Source organism: Artibeus jamaicensis, unplaced genomic scaffold, assembly GCF_021234435.1.
Source record: "Artibeus jamaicensis isolate MK-2021 breed Jamaican fruit bat unplaced genomic scaffold, CSHL_Jam_final scaffold_474, whole genome shotgun sequence".
NCBI classification, from domain to species: domain Eukaryota; kingdom Metazoa; phylum Chordata; class Mammalia; order Chiroptera; family Phyllostomidae; genus Artibeus; species Artibeus jamaicensis.
Genome location: NW_026522046.1, coordinates 37,297,984 through 37,315,675, shown reverse-complemented (window position 1 = coordinate 37,315,675; position 17,692 = coordinate 37,297,984). Strand labels below are relative to the sequence as shown.

Genomic DNA, 17,692 nt, shown 5'->3' with positions numbered 1-17,692 from the left:
CCAACATCCCAGAACTCCTCGCTTCCCCGTTTCTCGCTCCACCCTCTTACCTGCACACACATCTAATTTACCTCCTGGAGTGGGCTGGGCCTCGGACTGTGTGTGGCAAGAACCTTCACTGCTTGGTTCCTTGGATTTCAACAAGCACATACTGTTCGGTGGACTGTGATGCTAATAGTGGCGGTGAAATCTGCATGTCCCTTGCCCGGGAGAAGTGTCATTAGAATAACATTTTTTTGTATTCATGTAACCACAGGTAAACTATGAACAAGAGCAGGTTCTGTCCAGTAGCATTAGACACTTCAGATTTCAAACATGTGCTTTTAAAAACATACTCAGCGAAAACATACATTTAATTTTTAAAACCCTGTGCATTTAGATAAGTTGTTTTTTTTATGTACAGATGTATAAAAAAAGAAAGAAAAGTTAAGTCCGCAGTACCAGTCAGGTTTAGACAGCAATGCCTGAGTGCCCCCCCCTTCACAGTGACCGTGCCTGTGTCTGCAGCATCGTCTCACTTTCCCTGTAGGAGATAAAACGCAGAGCACACGGTTCACAGGCCACAGCTGGGCCTGTTCCTCATCTGGCCCCTGCTTCTGGTAATACGTGAAATACCAACTGTTTGTCCTGTTTCTGGCTACAAATCTGCTGGTCAGTGCTAATCAAACCGGTTGAACCTCCCGAGGACTTCCCAGAGTTTATAAAAAAGAGTAAGATTATTTTTGTACATTAGGCTAAATGCTGTTTTCTTTTTTAACAAAGAGCCAACAGCAGCATCATCAACAAAAGAAGATGAAGAGGTAGCAACACGTCTACGAGAAGATTAATAAAAGACAGATGGGCCGTTTTTTCGACATGAACATAATGATTTTATTGTGAATTTTGTGCTGGCCTGTGTGTGCCGTATTTAGGGCATCAGTGTTCACTAGAAATATAATGTTAGCCACATGTGTAATTAAAATTTTTCTGGGAGCCGCATTGAAGAAAATAAAAGTACAAAGTTGGAATTAATTTTAGTGGTAACTTTTATTTATTCAACTGACTGATAATCAGCATATAAAAATTTTTAACAAGGTTCTTTACAACATGTCTTTCATATACTAAGTCACTATAATCTCAATTGGGACCCTAAATTTTTATCAGAAAATAATGATGTTTAGAAGTTCATAAACTTACAGTCAAAAAAGGTTTGTTGTTTCAAACCAAGTTGTTTCAAACATGCTGAAAGTTTTTCAATAATAGGATTGAAATAGGTTTTTTAATTTAAATTTATATTAATTACAATTAAATCAAATGAAAAATTAAGTTTCTCATATGACCTAACTAGGTTTCTGGTGCTTAGAAGCCCAGTTGAGCAAACTCAGCAGTATAGTGATTTTCTTAAACTAAGTAAGGAAGGAGAGTTTTCAGGAATGCACAGCTCTGAAAGAATGCAGAAGGGAGCAAAAGATTTTTGACCATGGATAGACAGACATACGGCCCATGGGCTAAACATAGAAAAGACAGAAACGAATTAATGCTCGGGAGGCGAGGGTTTCACAAACCGTGAGGGGCCGAAATCCAGGTTCCGATGGGGGAGAGGACCCAGTGGTGAGAGAGAGCTTCATGCAAAATATTATTGCAGCCCAAGTTCCTATTGCTTGAATACTTTTGAAAGGTTTTAACCTCATCTAACTTCCCATGAATTGAGGGGCCGTTTCTGAAATCCTGATAGGTGGGCGCCCATCTGTTTAAGGGGCTCCCTGGTGGGACTCAGCGTCTCCTGAGGTTCCTTCATTATCACCTTCTCCATCACTGTTGTTCACATTCAAGGCTCTTCCTTCAGTGTTGCCTTCTTCATTTTGTCCTATTTTCTTTAAAGTCTGATGAAATTTGAAAAAAGGTAGAGATTTACTAGCCAAGAAAAGGAGCCCTTAGAAATAAACCCTGTTGCCCATTGAACTTGAACTTCTAATCTCCAGAAAGAGGAAATAAATTCCTGTTGTATAAACCAAAAAAAAAGATAAAAATTTGTCCTGATAAAATTTTTTCCCTTCAAAGTATTCTTTTTAGTGCTTATCTTTAAAAAATGTGACTGCTACATCATTCTAGATGTAACTCGACACACCAAGATTTCCCATGATCACCCAGGGCCCTTCTCTTTGTAAAGCATAAGGGTGCATAAGCTTTTTTTTCCCTTAAAACTTTCATGGGTTTATTTTGGGACTTTATTCTGTTCCACTGATCTATGTGTCTGTGTTTATGCCACTGCCAGGCTGTTTTGATTACTATGGCCTTACAGTATATTTTGAGATAGGTAGCGTCATACCTCAGCTTTGTTCTTTTTTTCTCAGGATTGCTCTTGCTGCACGGGCCTTTTTGTGGTTCCATATAAGATTTTGAAATATTTGTTCTAGTTCAGTGAAACATGTCATTGGAATCTTGATAAGAATTGTGTTCTATAGATTGCTTTCGGTAACTTGGACATTTTAATGATGTTAATTCTTTCTATCCACGAACATGAATGTGCTTCCACTTATGTGTATCTTCTTTAGTTTCTTTCTTCAGTGTTTTATAATTTTCCAGTACAGGTCTTTTACATCCTTGGTTAGATTTATTCTTGGGTATTTTATTTTTATTTAAGCAATTGTGAATGGGATTGTCTTCTTAATTTCCATTCCCGGTAGTTCACTATTGGCATATAAAAATGCAACTGATGTTAATTTCGTATCCTGCTACTTTACTGAATTCATTGATCAGTTCTAGTAGTTTCTTGGTGGAATCTTCAGGGTTCTCTATGTAGAGTATCATGTCTTCTGCAAATAAAGACAGTTTTACTTATTCCTTTCCAATTGGGATGCCTTTTATTTCTTCTTGTTGTCTGATTGCTGTGGCTAGGACTTCCAGTGCTATGTTAAATAACAAAGGTGGAAGCAGACATCCATGTCTTGCTCTTCATCTTAAGGGGAACACTTATAGTTTTTGCCCATTGAGTAGGATGCTGGTCGTAGGTTTGTCATATATGGCCTTAATTATGTTCAGGTATGTTCACACTATTCCCACTTTGCTTAGAGTTGTGATCACAAATGGGTGCTGGATTTTATCAAATGCTTTCTCAGCATCCTTATAGTCAATTAATATTTGACAAAGGAGGCAAGCACATACAGTGGGCTAACAGTAGTTTTTTCAGTAAATGGTTTTGGGGTAATTGGACAGATACATGCAGAAAAATAAACCTTTTTACACCACACACAAGAATAAATTCAGAATGTATTAAAGACTTAAATGTTAGACCCTTAACCATTAAAATCTTAGAAGAAAACATAGGCAGTAGTAAAATCTTGAACATTACTGGTAGCAATATTTTATCTGATGTATTTTTCTCAGGGGAGTGAAACAAAAGAAAAAATAAACAACTGGGACTACATCAAACTAAAAAGTTTTCGCACAGTAAAAGAAATTACCGACAAAATAAAAAGGCAACCCATGGATTGGGAGAACATGTTCATTGCTACATCTGATAGGGGGTTAATATCCAAAATTTCTAAAGAACTTAAAAAAACTCAACACCAAGAAATCAATCTAATTAAAAATGGGCAAAGGATCTGAGTAGATACTTCTCCAAGAGGACAAAGGGCCAATAGACATATGAAAAGTGTCATCAGAGAAATGCAAATTAAAACCACAATGAGATACCACTTCCAACTTGTCAGAATGGCTCATCAATAAATCAACAAAGAACAAGTGCTGGTGAGGATGTGGAGAGAGGGGAATCCTACTACACTCTTGGTGGGAATGCAGACTCTGTAGCCACTGTTAAAGGCTGTATGGACTCACCTCAAAAAAAAATTAAAAATGCATCTGCCTTTTGACCCAGCAGTCCCACTTTTGGGGATATACCTGAAGAAACTCAAAACACAAATTGGAAAGAACCTAAGCACTCCTATGTTTATTGCAGCATTTTTTTGCAGTCGCCAAGATAATGGAAGCAGCTCAAGTAGATGAGTGGATAAAACAAGAACAGGACATTTACACGATGGAATACTACTCAGCCGTGAAAAGGAAGAAACTTTTACCTTTTGAGACAGCACAGATGGACCTGGAAAACATGCAAAGTGAAACAAGCCAGTCAGATAAAGACAAATACAATAAGATTTCACTCCTATGTGAAATCTAATGAATAAACTGAACTAACATGGAAAATAGAGGCAGACTCACAGATATCAAGCAAGGATGGATTAGGGGGTAGAGAGATCCAGCAAAAAGGAAAAAGGACCAGACAACAGGGTGGTGATGGCAGGGGTGGGCAGAATAAGGGGGATAAGTAGTCATGGAAAGAATATAATGAAAAAATACTTTAAAAAAACAGATAAAGAAAAATCTTATGGAACTACTACCCAGTTGTGTCTTTTCTGTCTTGTACTGCTTCAAAAAATTATTTCAAGCAGAATACAGGATCTTGCGTATACTTAAAAAATTCATTGTGAAAAAGTTTCTACCTTCTGAACTAATTTTCAGCCCTGACACTGTTACTTAATGTTAGTTATTCCTGTCAATTAAATGCCTGTATTACTTTCTCTTAGTATAGTAATGCTGCAAAGCCACAACCCACTCCAAAATTCAGTGGCTTAAAATGACCATTGATTATATCTCACAGGCCTGTGGGTCAGCTGATCTTGGTTGAGCCTGCTTAGAAAACAGTAGAACTATAGAAACTCAACACATACAGAAGAATATCTCTTGTGTCTAAAATGGAGAGAAGTAATAGAATTTGGGTTTTCTGTGCTGCACAGTAATCTGCCTGAGCTGTTACAACTCGTAGAAATTACTCTGGAAAAAATGTTCATTTGTTTCCATGAGTACCATTCAAACCAGCATCTCGGTGGAGCCCAGTTTGCAAGTCCTCCAGCTTTTCAGCAGCACGACTAGAATGCAGTCACTGTAGAAGGAGATTTTAGGAAACACACTGTCATTTGAGATGTGCTGTAATTGAACTATTAGTAAACTGTGTGTGTTGATCACACACTACACCTGTAGTTCTGTAGTATTAAGTATATATGGGTTGGCCAGAAATTTTGCTTTTTTTTTTGTTGCAAGAGCCTCTAGTAAGTATATGCACAGCTGTCTTTAACTTAATTTGAAATAATTTTGTTAAGATTATATTGTGACAGCTGCATATCAGTGTGCATTTTTTAAAAAATATATCAATATTGGTGAATTTTTGTGTAGACACTTTAATATTGAAGATGGAAGATAATATGCAATGTTTTCCGCATATTATGCTTTAAATATTTCAAGAAAGGTAAAAATGCAACTGAGAAGAAAAAAGATTTATGCAGTGTATGGAGAAGGTACTGAGGCTGATCAAACGTGTCAACAGTGGTTTGCAAAGTTTCATGCTGGAGATTTCTCACTGGGTGATGATGTTCCACAGTCAGGTAGACCAGTCGAAGTTGATAGTGATCAAATTGAGCCATTAATTGAGAACAATCAACATTATAGCATGTGGAAGATAACTGATAGACTCAAAATATCCAAATCAATAAAGTTATTGGTGGAAGTGAAAAAAGTATCCTTTATTTTACAAAAAAATGGACTTTTTGGCCAACCCAGTGTATGCCTGTGGGGTATGCATGAATGAGCATATGCTTTCTGTTGAAAAATTGGAAGATATGGATTAAATAAGCTAACAGGTGATGAATGTCCATTAACAGTCAGAATATTGGCGGCTCTGGACCCTACTTTTCACATTCAGTTGGCTTCTTCTGATCGAAGGAAAAAACTAATTTGAAAGAACTGCATTTGCACTTCAGGGGAGATTTCTCAAAGAGGAGAAGCTCCAATTTACTAGGTGTTAACATCTAGTGATTTAAATTTAAGAAATGCAGGTTAAACATTTGAACTCCAGATTCCCTTCCCCTTCTACTTACTCTAGAAGTATATTTTTAGAAGCCAGTAACAAAGAACTGCAATATACTGCCACAGTAGGGAGGAAAATTTGTTTGACAGTAATATTCAAGATTTAAAAATAAAAGCCTGAGAACTACTAGCTGGAATGCTAACTGACCTAATATGAAAAGAGAAAGCATGGGCTTGGGTGGGAGTCAGCCTCAGAGGATTTTGAGCCTTTCTCATTACCTGAGTAGGAGCGAAGGTGACTTACCTGGGTTCTTCTGAGGGTCAAACGAGATAACAAAGGGAAAGGCCTAAGCAGACACGGCTGGTTTTGCCCTTCACTTTTTGTAAGTCTGTGTTTACAAGGGGAAGGCTGAAGAGATATAGTAACATTGAGAAAACCAAAATAGTATAAAAGTGATGCTACCGTCTGTATGAAACGTGCTAGTGAAACTTACAATGAAAGAGAGGAAACTTACAAGAAAGACAAAATAGAAGAGATAAGCCATTTCTCCATCAATGATGTTGAAAAGAATTTGGCTGTTACCAACGTGAGAGCACATTAGACTCTATTACACATGGTATAGTACCTATATGATATATACATATGCATGTAGTCAATGAACACTAATTGTATTGAAAACTACTTTTTAAGCAAATAGTTTGATGGAAGGAGTTTAGGCAGCCTCCTTTTTCTGGGTCCCCATATAAGAATTAACTTTTATCAATATCAGCAGAGGCCATGTATTCATCAAGGAGTGATAACTTGTGGTTTGAAACCAGGTCAACCAGTGTCACATTTCAAGGAGTGAAGTTTGTGGATTAGTTCCCTGAAAGGAATGTTTCTCTCTGCACTCACCTTTGTGGAAAATCATTTTTAGGCTGGAATCTGAGCTCTGAAATGGTCGTGTATCATCGTGGACCTGAGGAAGGTGGCCTGCTGCACACAGGTAAATTAAGGCTGTGTGCAGTTTCGGTAACCGTATTTCATTTTTCTGTGTGCTTTGACTAGCTGCTGCATGCTTTCTCGCCACAGATACACGCACACCGCACAAGGCAAACCTTGGAAAATTGCAGATTTTTTTTGTTCATTTGAGAGTCAGTTGGACCAATGCGGGTCCAACTCCTGTCTCTGCTTCTTCCTGGCTGTGTGGCCTCGGACAAATCCTGGCCGGAGCCTTTTTCCTTCTCAGAGTCGGGATGGATGGTGTTGCAGACTCTTCCAGTTCTGTGATTCTAACTTTAATGTGAGTTCACCTCATAGATAAAAGGGGCAGTGGCAGATGCTCTGATTTGCTCACGATGGGGGCGGGGTGTTAAAAGGAAAATGATACAGACACGCTTTTCTTTAGAGAATGAAAATTCGTTTATGTTAAACAGTAAGCGTTGCTTGCCTCTCTTTTGAAGGAGGTTCACTCTCAAATCTGTTAAATAATTGCATTGAAAATGGAAAATTTATTTTAACATGAAGTTGAAAAGTGTTTTAGTGGGGTATCATAGAATTCTGCCCAGGTTAGGGGAAAACTGTATTTATGGCAGGAAACCACAGCTGTGATAGAAATAGTATCACTGTGCTTTTTAAAAAATGCTATACAAGCGTTCTACCCTGAAGAAATTGTGAACTGATAAAAAGTACCAAATTCTTGACTCTGTGAGGCCAGCTATTCAAACCAACGAGAAGCCACTTTAAATGCAGAAACCAGATGGTTTTCATTAGCTACAAACCTTAAAATTACATAAATCCACAGAGGCAACTAAGCTATGGATCTGTGCCTTCTCCTTGCAAGGGGAGACTTTTCAGCCAGGGAAACAGAGAGCTCCTTGTTCCCGTTCGCTTTTCGTAGGGACTTTGTGGGGAGGAATGCGGTGGAGCCTGCTCGGTAAGGAATTTTGATCTCCTTGATGACAGTAAAGAGAAACTTTGGGGGAAAGGGAGTACCCAGTTTGAAAGACAGCCAGAGAAGCTGGCTATGCATTTGTAAATTGCAGCAATATCAGCTCTCTGTGCAGATTGGCCTAGATTAGGTATATATGTTTATTTTAATTTCCTCTTAAGCCATTGTTTAGCTAAATATCTTAGGAAAGTCCATTTTCACTCCGGTACTCCACATATTGTGACCCTGAAATATTTTCCTGGTAGCAGATGATTGTTCGAAAGATGTGCAGTGTTACGAGGTGTAATACCTACATCTGCATAGTTCAGAACATTCTGTAAAGAGCCTCTTGATTTTTGAGGCCACCTGTGGATACTCCATTGTTTTAGCCAGTTACTTTGTTCATTGTTGCCCAACACTGTTTTCCCCTGGGAAAGCATGTTTAGTCTCACGATGTCAGTGGAGAGTCATTCAGTTTACAGGAACCGTCTTCATCTTCAGTCTCAGAAATGCATAGACTGCGAATGGCTGGTGATAGGAGGGTTCCGGTCTTTTCGGTGTCTTCTCAGATGCCTGCGAAGTAACCTTCAGGCGCCTTAGATAATGTACAGATGAAAACAAAGGTAAACTGCAACCGATATTTAAGTGGTTATATGTCCCATCTCTTAAAGCTTTTGTATTTCTTTTCTATTCAAAGGGAAAATGTTTTCTGAAAAGTTAGAAATTATTATCTTTAGGATGACTTAGACAGAGTATGTGTTTTAACCGGCAGCAAAGAACTTAGGCTAGGACCCAAATATTTCCATTTTAAGAGTGTCCATATTAATAGAACCAAGATAGGACCATGTGCATGATATATTGAGCAATTTCTGTGTGGATTCATTTGGAAAAAGAGATGTGAGCACACCTCTCGGGCCTTTGGATGGGCCTCAGTATCATCTCCTGTATGGTCATCCAATGGGCTGGCGATGGTTTCCTTCTGACTAAATGCCAAAGAGTGGACCGCCGCTAGCAACCAGGCGGTTTCTAAAATGGCTTTGGTGTCTTTCAATTAACCTGGCCAGTAACCGTAACTGGGTTATGTTATTTGAAACATGCAGCTCTTTGCAGGTGTCCAGTACGAAGAGAAAAGTTTCTGGTTTGGTTTATATCTCACAGAAAATCTTCTTGTACATGTGCGGTGTTTGTTGGTCTGGGAGAGTATTTGACTGATAAACATGTTTTTGTGACTTAAGTATTTATTTGTAAAGGATCGTTTGTAAAGTCAAATGCAACAGCTGTATACATATAACCCATTTTTAAAAATAATTTTAAAGAATTTTCTTTTAGAGAGAGGGGAGGAGAGGAAGAAAGGGAAACATCAGTGTGTGGGCGATACCTACATCGATTGGTTGCCTCTTGCACACCCCAGACGGGTGACCAGCCCTGACACCCAGCGTGTGCTCTGACTGGGAATCAAACCGGCAGCCTCTCGGTTAGCAAGCCAGTGCTCAATCCACTGAGCCACACCAGCCAGGGCCACATGGTCCATTTGTAAATTTCTAGTGTAATGATTTGCCTTAATTATTGAAGAATCAAAGTTTGAACTATTAAACAGTCTCCACTTTAAGAAAACCAGGCAGGTTAATGATTACCATTCTCCATACATTTATTTTTTAAAGTTAATATTAGATCCCATCTTGTCGGAAACCCCAGAGGAACTGAAATACGTGTTTTCCAGTCTGAACTCCCACTGGTAAAAATGAAGAGCATGAGGCAGTTAAAGATGTTCTCTAGTAACATCGTTCCAGACTAAGGGGGTCTGGAACACTGTTTGCCTGTGTGCATCAGAGCCCAATCAAACTTGGACAGGAGGAGTTTGCAGCCCAAAAAGTAAGGGTTTCTTAGTCAAAGACATGGCACCAGTCTTGGAGTCACAGGTAAGCTGTGACTCAAAGACCTGGCTCCCTGCTGGCTTCCAGGAGTTGAATTATATGCGGGCAAATCAGTAATCATGGTGGTTAAGGGATTTGGGTCCTGGGCTCTACCGATTGGTTGGGGCCTGGGTAGGGAGCAGTTGATCTTTGCATCGGGTCCTCATAACAGCCATGACATTGCTCTGTCTGATTTTGTGAGGGTGTGGTCCATAGGGTCATTCTGCTGTCAAGGGCCTGGGGCTGAAGCATAACTGGAGTCAAGATGTTCTCTGTAACTCAACTAACTCTGCTTCTGTGGTCAACATACCTGTGGCTTTGTTCTTAGGACAGTTGGATATTCGTTAGAGGCTATGGAATGACAAGGAGGTAGAAACTGTAGTGAACAGATTGTAGAGAATCCGAGGTACTGACATTCTGAGGTAGAGAGGGGGGAATTCAATCAACAGAAATAATTGCCAGCTTTAATAAAAGATCATTAATCTCTCTGCTCCTTTAGAGATAAGGTACCAAGGCTCTGTTGAGACTGGAAATCTTCAGGACAGGAATGAGTCTGAGCAGAATAAAACACCATGGGGACCACAATGGTGATTCCATGCTGGAGTAAAAATTCCTTGAGGGCAAAGCCCATATTTCATATGTAAATAAAATGTACATATTTTATATATTATAAATATATTTCATATCCTTCATAGCATTGAATTTACACCCTTGTTATATCTTTGTTATTTGACTTTCTTGCAATGTTGTTATCTTACTACTTAGTTCAATAGAATGGACAGAATTCGTGCTCTGATTTCTAGGATCAAGGCATTGGATTCTCTCTTACTCCCTCAGGAAAGCTGTTGAAACTGAAGTTTATAGAGCATTCCGCGTAGGCTGCTTCTTTGCATGTGTTGGAGAATGAGCCTCTCAGTTTCTGGCTTAGAAATCGAGGGAGGTGGCAAGGGGCCCAAACTGGGGAGCCGAGGTCCCAGCTCTTCCTGCCCATGATCCAGTACTGTGGCCTCGCTGCTGTTTGCCGCATCTGGCAACATGGGGGCACCCGCCTCGTTAACTGAATGTGCCTGACAAAGCAGAACTGCAAATGCAGCAAATGTCCCCTGGACTCGGGTTTTAAAGATTTTGTCAAGAGGTTTTGCACTCAGGTCAGTGATAGGACTCAGCTGGGCTCAGGGCCAGACCTTTTTTAAAGGACGTAAACCCTGGGAGGTGCTTGGACAAAATACGAATGAGGATGACTGGAACGGACAGATGTTTGCTCTATTTTTACATTTCTGTGGGAAGAAATGTCAGGAAGCCGTTTTCTTTAACTGAAATCTCTCCGTGCAATTTCAGGGTTTTTTTTTTTCCTCCTGTGAACAATTTTTAGAAATGATACAAGTTATTACAGAATCACCCAGCTCTTCGCTGAGGGAATGGCTTCTGCTGGTGGTTAACCCTCCCTGCCCTCGACGGCACATACCTCCCTCCTCAGCAGCTGCAGTTAATAAGGGAGGAATTATTTTGTTGGACGTGTCTTTTGATTCCTTGGCTTCAAATAACACTTTTTGCTCCTGTTGGTTTAATTTTCATCTCTTGCTAATTTTTTTTTCTTTCTATGTTGAACTCATTAAGTGAGGGAGGACAGATATTTTCATTCTCCCATTTTCCCTTTTTAAAATATTTACATGAAGGTAATACCTGTGCACAGCAGGGTTTGGAAGTACTGAAGGGCACCCTTGCCCCCGTTCCTTCCCTGAAATGGTATATTGCCTGTAGCCAGAATAGCTGGGGACTACTGAGAGCTCACGACACAGTAGGTGGGCGCTGTGCTGGGCTCTGGCGGAGACCTTTTTGACTCCCTGCACCCCTAACCTACTCTGGATAGCTGAGACCGTGATGACGAGTTTCGTGGGGGGAAATGGGCGAACTGCCAACACCGTCATGTCTGGGCATGGTAAAAAAATATACAACCCAAAAACAGCAGTTTGTTCAGAAAATTAGGATGTAGTCACTTGCTAACTGATGGTGCCCACCAACACTGTGCCTTCAGCTCTGGCAGGTGACACACAGCATGGCCCCCAGACCTGGGGGTTAGGACCTGGCATTGTTCTTTGTGTGAGTCAACTGGGGCTTATTGTGAGGCAGTGGTTCCCTCTAAAGCCAGTGTATTTATTTCAGAGAAGCATCTATTTTACTGTCAGAACCTTTCAAGAGGCACCACAAAATCTGTCATGGAGGAATGTATAATCTTTACAGTGAACAGATTTCTCTTAATGTTACTAATTTCTCTTTTTTTAAAGAGAAAAAAAAACCCAGTAAGAACTGTATTGCAAGTGGTTGGAAGTGTACGTAGCGAACATAATACTTAACTGCAAAGAGTGCGGAAGGTGGGACTAATGCGCGGTTGAGAACCGGCAGGAATAGAGCTGTTTCTGCTGTCGTTTCCTAGCTCCACGGCCCCCGTGACAGCCCTTCCGCCAGCCTCTGCCCCAGAACTGCGGATTGCTAGAACTAACTGAGACCTGTTTTTCCAGGTGCCCACTGACGGCAATGCTGGCCTGCTCGCCGAACCCCAGGTCGCCATGTTTTGTGGCAAACTGAACATGCACATGAACGTGCAGAATGGGAAGTGGGAGCCGGACCCATCGGGGACCAAGACGTGCATCGGCACCAAGGAGGGCATACTGCAGTACTGCCAGGAGGTGAGGCCCTGCGCTGGCCACGTTGGACCACGTGCCGCGACTCATTTTGTAACTTACATACGTGCCTTGATTCATTTTTTAACTTACATGTTTGCATTTTATGTCTTACGAAGAAAAATCTTTGTTCCTAGTGATTCACTACACCCTTAATGATATTTACTTGCTTTACTCTACCATCTACATAAATGTTTTTTTAAATTCTATAATATCATGACCATCATTAAACAAACTAAGAATTCAGACATCTTTGCAGGACCTTTTATCTTCAGAATATGTCTCACTCCAGCTGTGCAAAGTATTGTGTGCAAAAGAAAGTAGAATTAAGTTTCTCTATTTATGTTACCAATTGGATATAGTCACTTCCTTTATTTTTGTGTGTGTTGTTTTCCCTCGTTATTAGTTATCCTTTTTGAAAATGTAAAGTGTTCTCAGTGTTAAAACATTGAACCTGTAATAAGTTATACTCAGAAACGCCTTTCGTCACCTTTCCTCTACTGATCAACAGTCTCATGGTTCTCGATTTATCCTTCTTGCAACACAGAATATTTGTTTTCTTCTTTTCTTTAATAACAAAGGTAGCTTACAGTAAGCACTGTTTTGCTCTTTGCTTTTTTGACTTCACCTTCACCCCTGCTGTGATTCTTCTCAGCTTCCTTTCTGTTATTGTACTGTGTATTCCTTCCTTATTAATTCAGTTTAAAATAACTGGAATCCCAGGCAGTTCATTCCTCACTCAGTCGACACTTACCTGTTCTAAGATATATGGTTACTTGTATTTTAAGCACATTTAAAGGAATTAATCCTATGCACTTTGGAAAAGCAGAATCTCTTATCCTTCATATAATGCAGGAAGATACCCTGGCAGTATTTTTTTGTTGTTATAATCTTTTATGTACTAGAAAATTTCTTTTAGCCTTCTTGGATCTAAAATGACTATGTAATGAATTATTTATGATGCGTATGTATAGATAAATACAGATATAGATACGCAGACACACACATAAGTATGTATATACCCACACACATAGGTATATATAATTTTAAGGTAGCATTCTAGGAAAAAACAATCTCTAGGCCCTTGCCAAGTAACTCAGTTGGTTAGAGTTGTCCCGGAATGCCAAGGTTGTGGGTTCAATCCCTGGTCAGGGCACATATAAGTATCAGTCAATTAATGCATAAATAAATGGAATAATAAATCCATGTCTCTTTCTCTCTCTTTCTTTCTAAATTAATTTTTAAAAAAGGGGAGTCTCTAAATATCAACTTTTATGTTTTGAGAATTAGCAAGAACAGAACTATTTTTGGTATAAATACATTATAACAATTTATTCCATGTCAGGTAATTTTTATCTTGAAGGAATATGAATTGTGATGGGAAAAGGTAATTCTTTATATTTAAGTAGAAATAACTAGTATAACTAAGTGATATTTATATTTCTTCTTAAAAAGATTCTGCCTGCATACTTATTAATTAGGGATTGATAATTAATTCACTTTTGCCCCTTTAGGACATTTCTGAAACACTCTGGAAATAACTTTCACTTTCTCCTGAGGAGTCCCTCCAGTATAATGTCACACATAATATGATATTGGCAAATTGAAACTCTGCAAGTGCGTGCTTACAAGGTGTTTGACACCACTTCATTTTTCTGGATATAAATATAAATTGTGCATTCTGAATGTTAAATGGAATTTTTTTGAAGAAAGGCTAGAACTCAAATTTAGTTAATGACATTAACTACATCATCATTTCTCTTGAATGGCTCTTTTGAGGTGCATATCGGAGTTTGCATTTAAGTTTTTCCTCCCTTTGTTATGATGATTCTATAAACATTGCTCTTCTTGACCCTGAGACCGACCCTGACCCCTGCTCCACTTAGAGATCCCACTGATGCCTGGGCAGCTTCACTTCCTCTTTTTGCCCATTGTTTGTCCCAGGGCTAAGCCACCGAGTGGTCCTTCTCAGCCCCACACTTTGCCAGATCATTAGTGACCATCGGGTGAAAGGGAAGGGAAGTGAGCTTCTTTGGCTGTTTCTCCTTTGTTTTGCAATTCCGGTGTTATCCGCCTCGCTCAGCTCACCACCCACAGAGGTCTTACAAAGCGATACATACAGGCCAGTCTTAAGATGGTCATTAGACACACAGTAGACAGGAGAAGTTAAGAAAGGGTCACAACATCGTCTTATTAGCCCTTTTAATGAATTTGATCTTTATGCCATAACAACACAAAGTCACTGAAGGCATTTTATTTTTAAAGAGAGAGAATAACTACAGATTTACATTTTGAAAAGAGAAAGTCACCTGCCTGCTTTGTCGCTCTGTCCCCATATACCCATTTCTCGTTCCCACTGGGGCCACCCTGCCACAGCCCCCACCCTGTGCTGTGCAGTAGCCACCAGTGGCACGTGCGTGGGGCACCCTGGCGGGTGCTGCGCGTGTACATTAGGTGCCGCGTTTCAAAGATGGGCGTGAAAATGCCACGTTAATGATTTATATTGATTTCATATTGAAATATTTTGCATAAGCTGTTAAAACATCATGTGTCTGTGTTACTAAATTATAAATATCTATGTTATTAAAATGAATTTCACCTTTTCCATTTTACTTTTTACTGTGACTACTATGGAATTTTAAATGATGCGGGCAAATGTTTCCATTATACTATATCGTCATCGAACTGTGCTCCCCCCCACCACCACACGGCACTCATGGCTCTGGGCTATAGGGGTCTTTGGATGTCAAGATCTGACAAATGGGAGAGGGAAAGTGATGAGACCCCCGGCCCCCAGCTGGCTGGAAGTCAGGCTTGCATGGGCCCTTTTTAATACATCTTTCATTAAAAATATTTTAATGCAGAATGATTATATGACTGCCTATCTGGAGCCCAGTGCTTCTCTCTTCCTCACACGTATTTGTCTGGGTGCCAAGGATGCTATGATGAGTAGAACACAGGATCTGCTCCTAAAGGGGCATCTAAAGGGAGAGGAAGGTTTGTAAAGTAATTTTAGCACCCTGATGACTGACAGTGGCAGTGATGGCACATGGCCAAGGTGAAGACGATGCTAATATTTTTTACTGAGCGTTAACCAAGTGTCAGCCGCCTTGTCAATGCATGCTTTCATTATGCCCTCATGATACTTCTCTGGTGGAATCCTGGGGAGGAACCTGGGGTAATCACAGTGGTTTAGGGGAACAGAGAGAAAGAGCGCCATCCCTGGAGGAGGAGCCATGGCTGGAGACCTGGGACCAGACCTAGGAGATGCTATGTGCTGGAAGTCAAGCCAGGTTGATTTGTAAACAGGGGAGGTGATGAGAGTTCAGATGTGATGCACATCAAACATGGCGGAGGGATAGCTATTGACAAGGCAAAATCAGGACTCTTGCAAAATGAACCCACATCAGAGGTTTTATTAAGCTCGTTAATTAAGGAGGTATCTTGTTAGATGTTAAAACTGGTCCAGTTTGACATGGAGAGATAGAAAGTCTTTCCCAACAAGCTTCACTCACAGAGCTACGAGCACTCACCTGATTTATGTTGCCCGGGACAGGAAACAAGAGCACTGCCATCTGTCCCTACAGTGTGCACCCTCACAGAGCATAAAGTAGCCCAGTCCAGCAGTCAGAGGAGCACACCCTGTAGAATCAGACACTCCTTTCCTGGAAGACAATGCCTGATTTTACTGCCAGGGTACCCAGTAAACTTTTTTTGTCCCTTTCTAAGTTTTGGACATATTCTAATTAGGTTATTGTTGATCTTTGGGATAGCCATTTCAATGGAGTAGAAGTGAAATTGCTGCAGATTGCAGGAGGAATGCATGAATGAGTAGTGAAGATATCTGTGGATTCTTTGAGGAAAGACCTAGAAGCCAAGAACTTGAGGGCAATTGAAGGAAAAGGGAAGGACTTCTTTGCTTTTTGTTGTGTCTTTGTTTTTTAAAGGGAAGGAACTTAAGCTAAAGGAAGCTGAAATTTAATTGTGGGAAACCCAGAGGTCTATCAGAAGAAAACTATCTGGAGAGAAATGGGGTCTAGTAGATAAGTGATTGGCTGAGTCTTGGCAAAGGAGAGGGGAGAAAAGGAAAGGAAAGAAAAAGATAAGGAAATAATGAGGGTGTGTTAATGATCCAGTGTCTGTTCGCCAGGTGATGGAAACCCACTGAACACCTTTTGCACAGAGTATTTCCCACCACAGTGTGTGGTAGTTATAGAGCTTTAATGAAGGACCCCCATAAAGTGGTTCCTCGGATGGTGGAACTAAGACTCAGTGCCTCCTGGAATCCCTCTTTTGGGGTCTCTCTCATTTTCTGGTAGTTCCTTCACCCTTGGGGTCGCCTTCTGCTGAGATGGCTTTCCTCTAGGAGGCCAGGAGAGGCGGCAGCCGGCAGCTCTGGGAGTGTGTCACCTACCCCAGCTTCCCAGCTGCTTTGTGCCAACGTGCAGTGTGATTCCAAGGAGGGATTCTGGTTGGTCCTGCTTTTGGTCACATGTCTGCCTTTGCCACAAGTACTGGGACTGGCCTGCACTGGCCATGTGGGTGTGTGGCCTATTTGACAGCCAGGCCTGAACCATCTGGTGGGGGAGATGGCCTCTTGGCAGAAAAGGGATAAAGGTGGCATGGGGCTGTGAGCACAGTCCAACACAGTGGGATTAGAAACACGATGCATTAGAAAAGCTTTACAGGTTGGAGAGCAGGTGGCTGGGGAAATTTGTAGTGCCCCCGACTTGAGCCAGCTTTGGGGAAAGTGTGCATGTGGAGGAAGGGGGGCGGGTGTTTATTCAGAACTTTTAAACAGTGTTTCACTTTCCTGTCGAATGGTGCATCCTAAACTGCGTGGAATGTTCCTTATTGATATGTTAGGGTCTCCCTCCCACTTCTCACTCTGTCGGTGTTCTGGTGTTTTTTATGTATAATTAGAAATACAGAATAGTTTTCGTTGGTAAGATTGAGTTTGATGTATGTTGTTGAAAATGTTTACATTCCTTTCATCCTTTTTTTAACTCCACGTTTTATTTTAGACAGTATTGATTGATTCCCTGCTAGGAAAGCCACAGATAATATTTGTACATTTTCCACTTCCTCTCCCAGGTTTTGTAAATTGTATTACTTTCATATTTTCAATATCGTAATACAGGAATCTGCTCTCATGGCATAAATTCCCATAGTTGTAAGTTCTGTCTTGGCCTGGAGTTGTTGTTTTCAGCGCGTCCTTTCCCCAAAGGATTTCTATTCCTGTATCATTTATTTTTATTCATTTTTTGGACATCTGTCATTTCAGTTATTTCCAGAAGTTGTCGTTCTTATTGAACAGTGTGACTCAGATATAGAATTCCAGATTGATGAG

At 40.5% G+C, this 17,692-nt stretch overlaps 1 protein-coding gene across 6 annotated transcripts in view; it reads left to right on the top strand.

The window, feature by feature from the left end:
- Window positions 1-17,692, top strand: part of APP (amyloid beta precursor protein) — a 236,498-nt gene that overhangs the window by 41,790 nt on the left and 177,016 nt on the right. For all 6 annotated transcript variants that reach the window (XM_053657546.1, XM_053657544.1, XM_053657543.1 and 3 more), the window contains exon 2: window positions 12,181-12,348. In XM_053657546.1, the coding sequence (XP_053513521.1) occupies window positions 12,181-12,348 (168 nt within the window). The remainder of the gene's footprint in view (window positions 1-12,180; window positions 12,349-17,692) is intronic.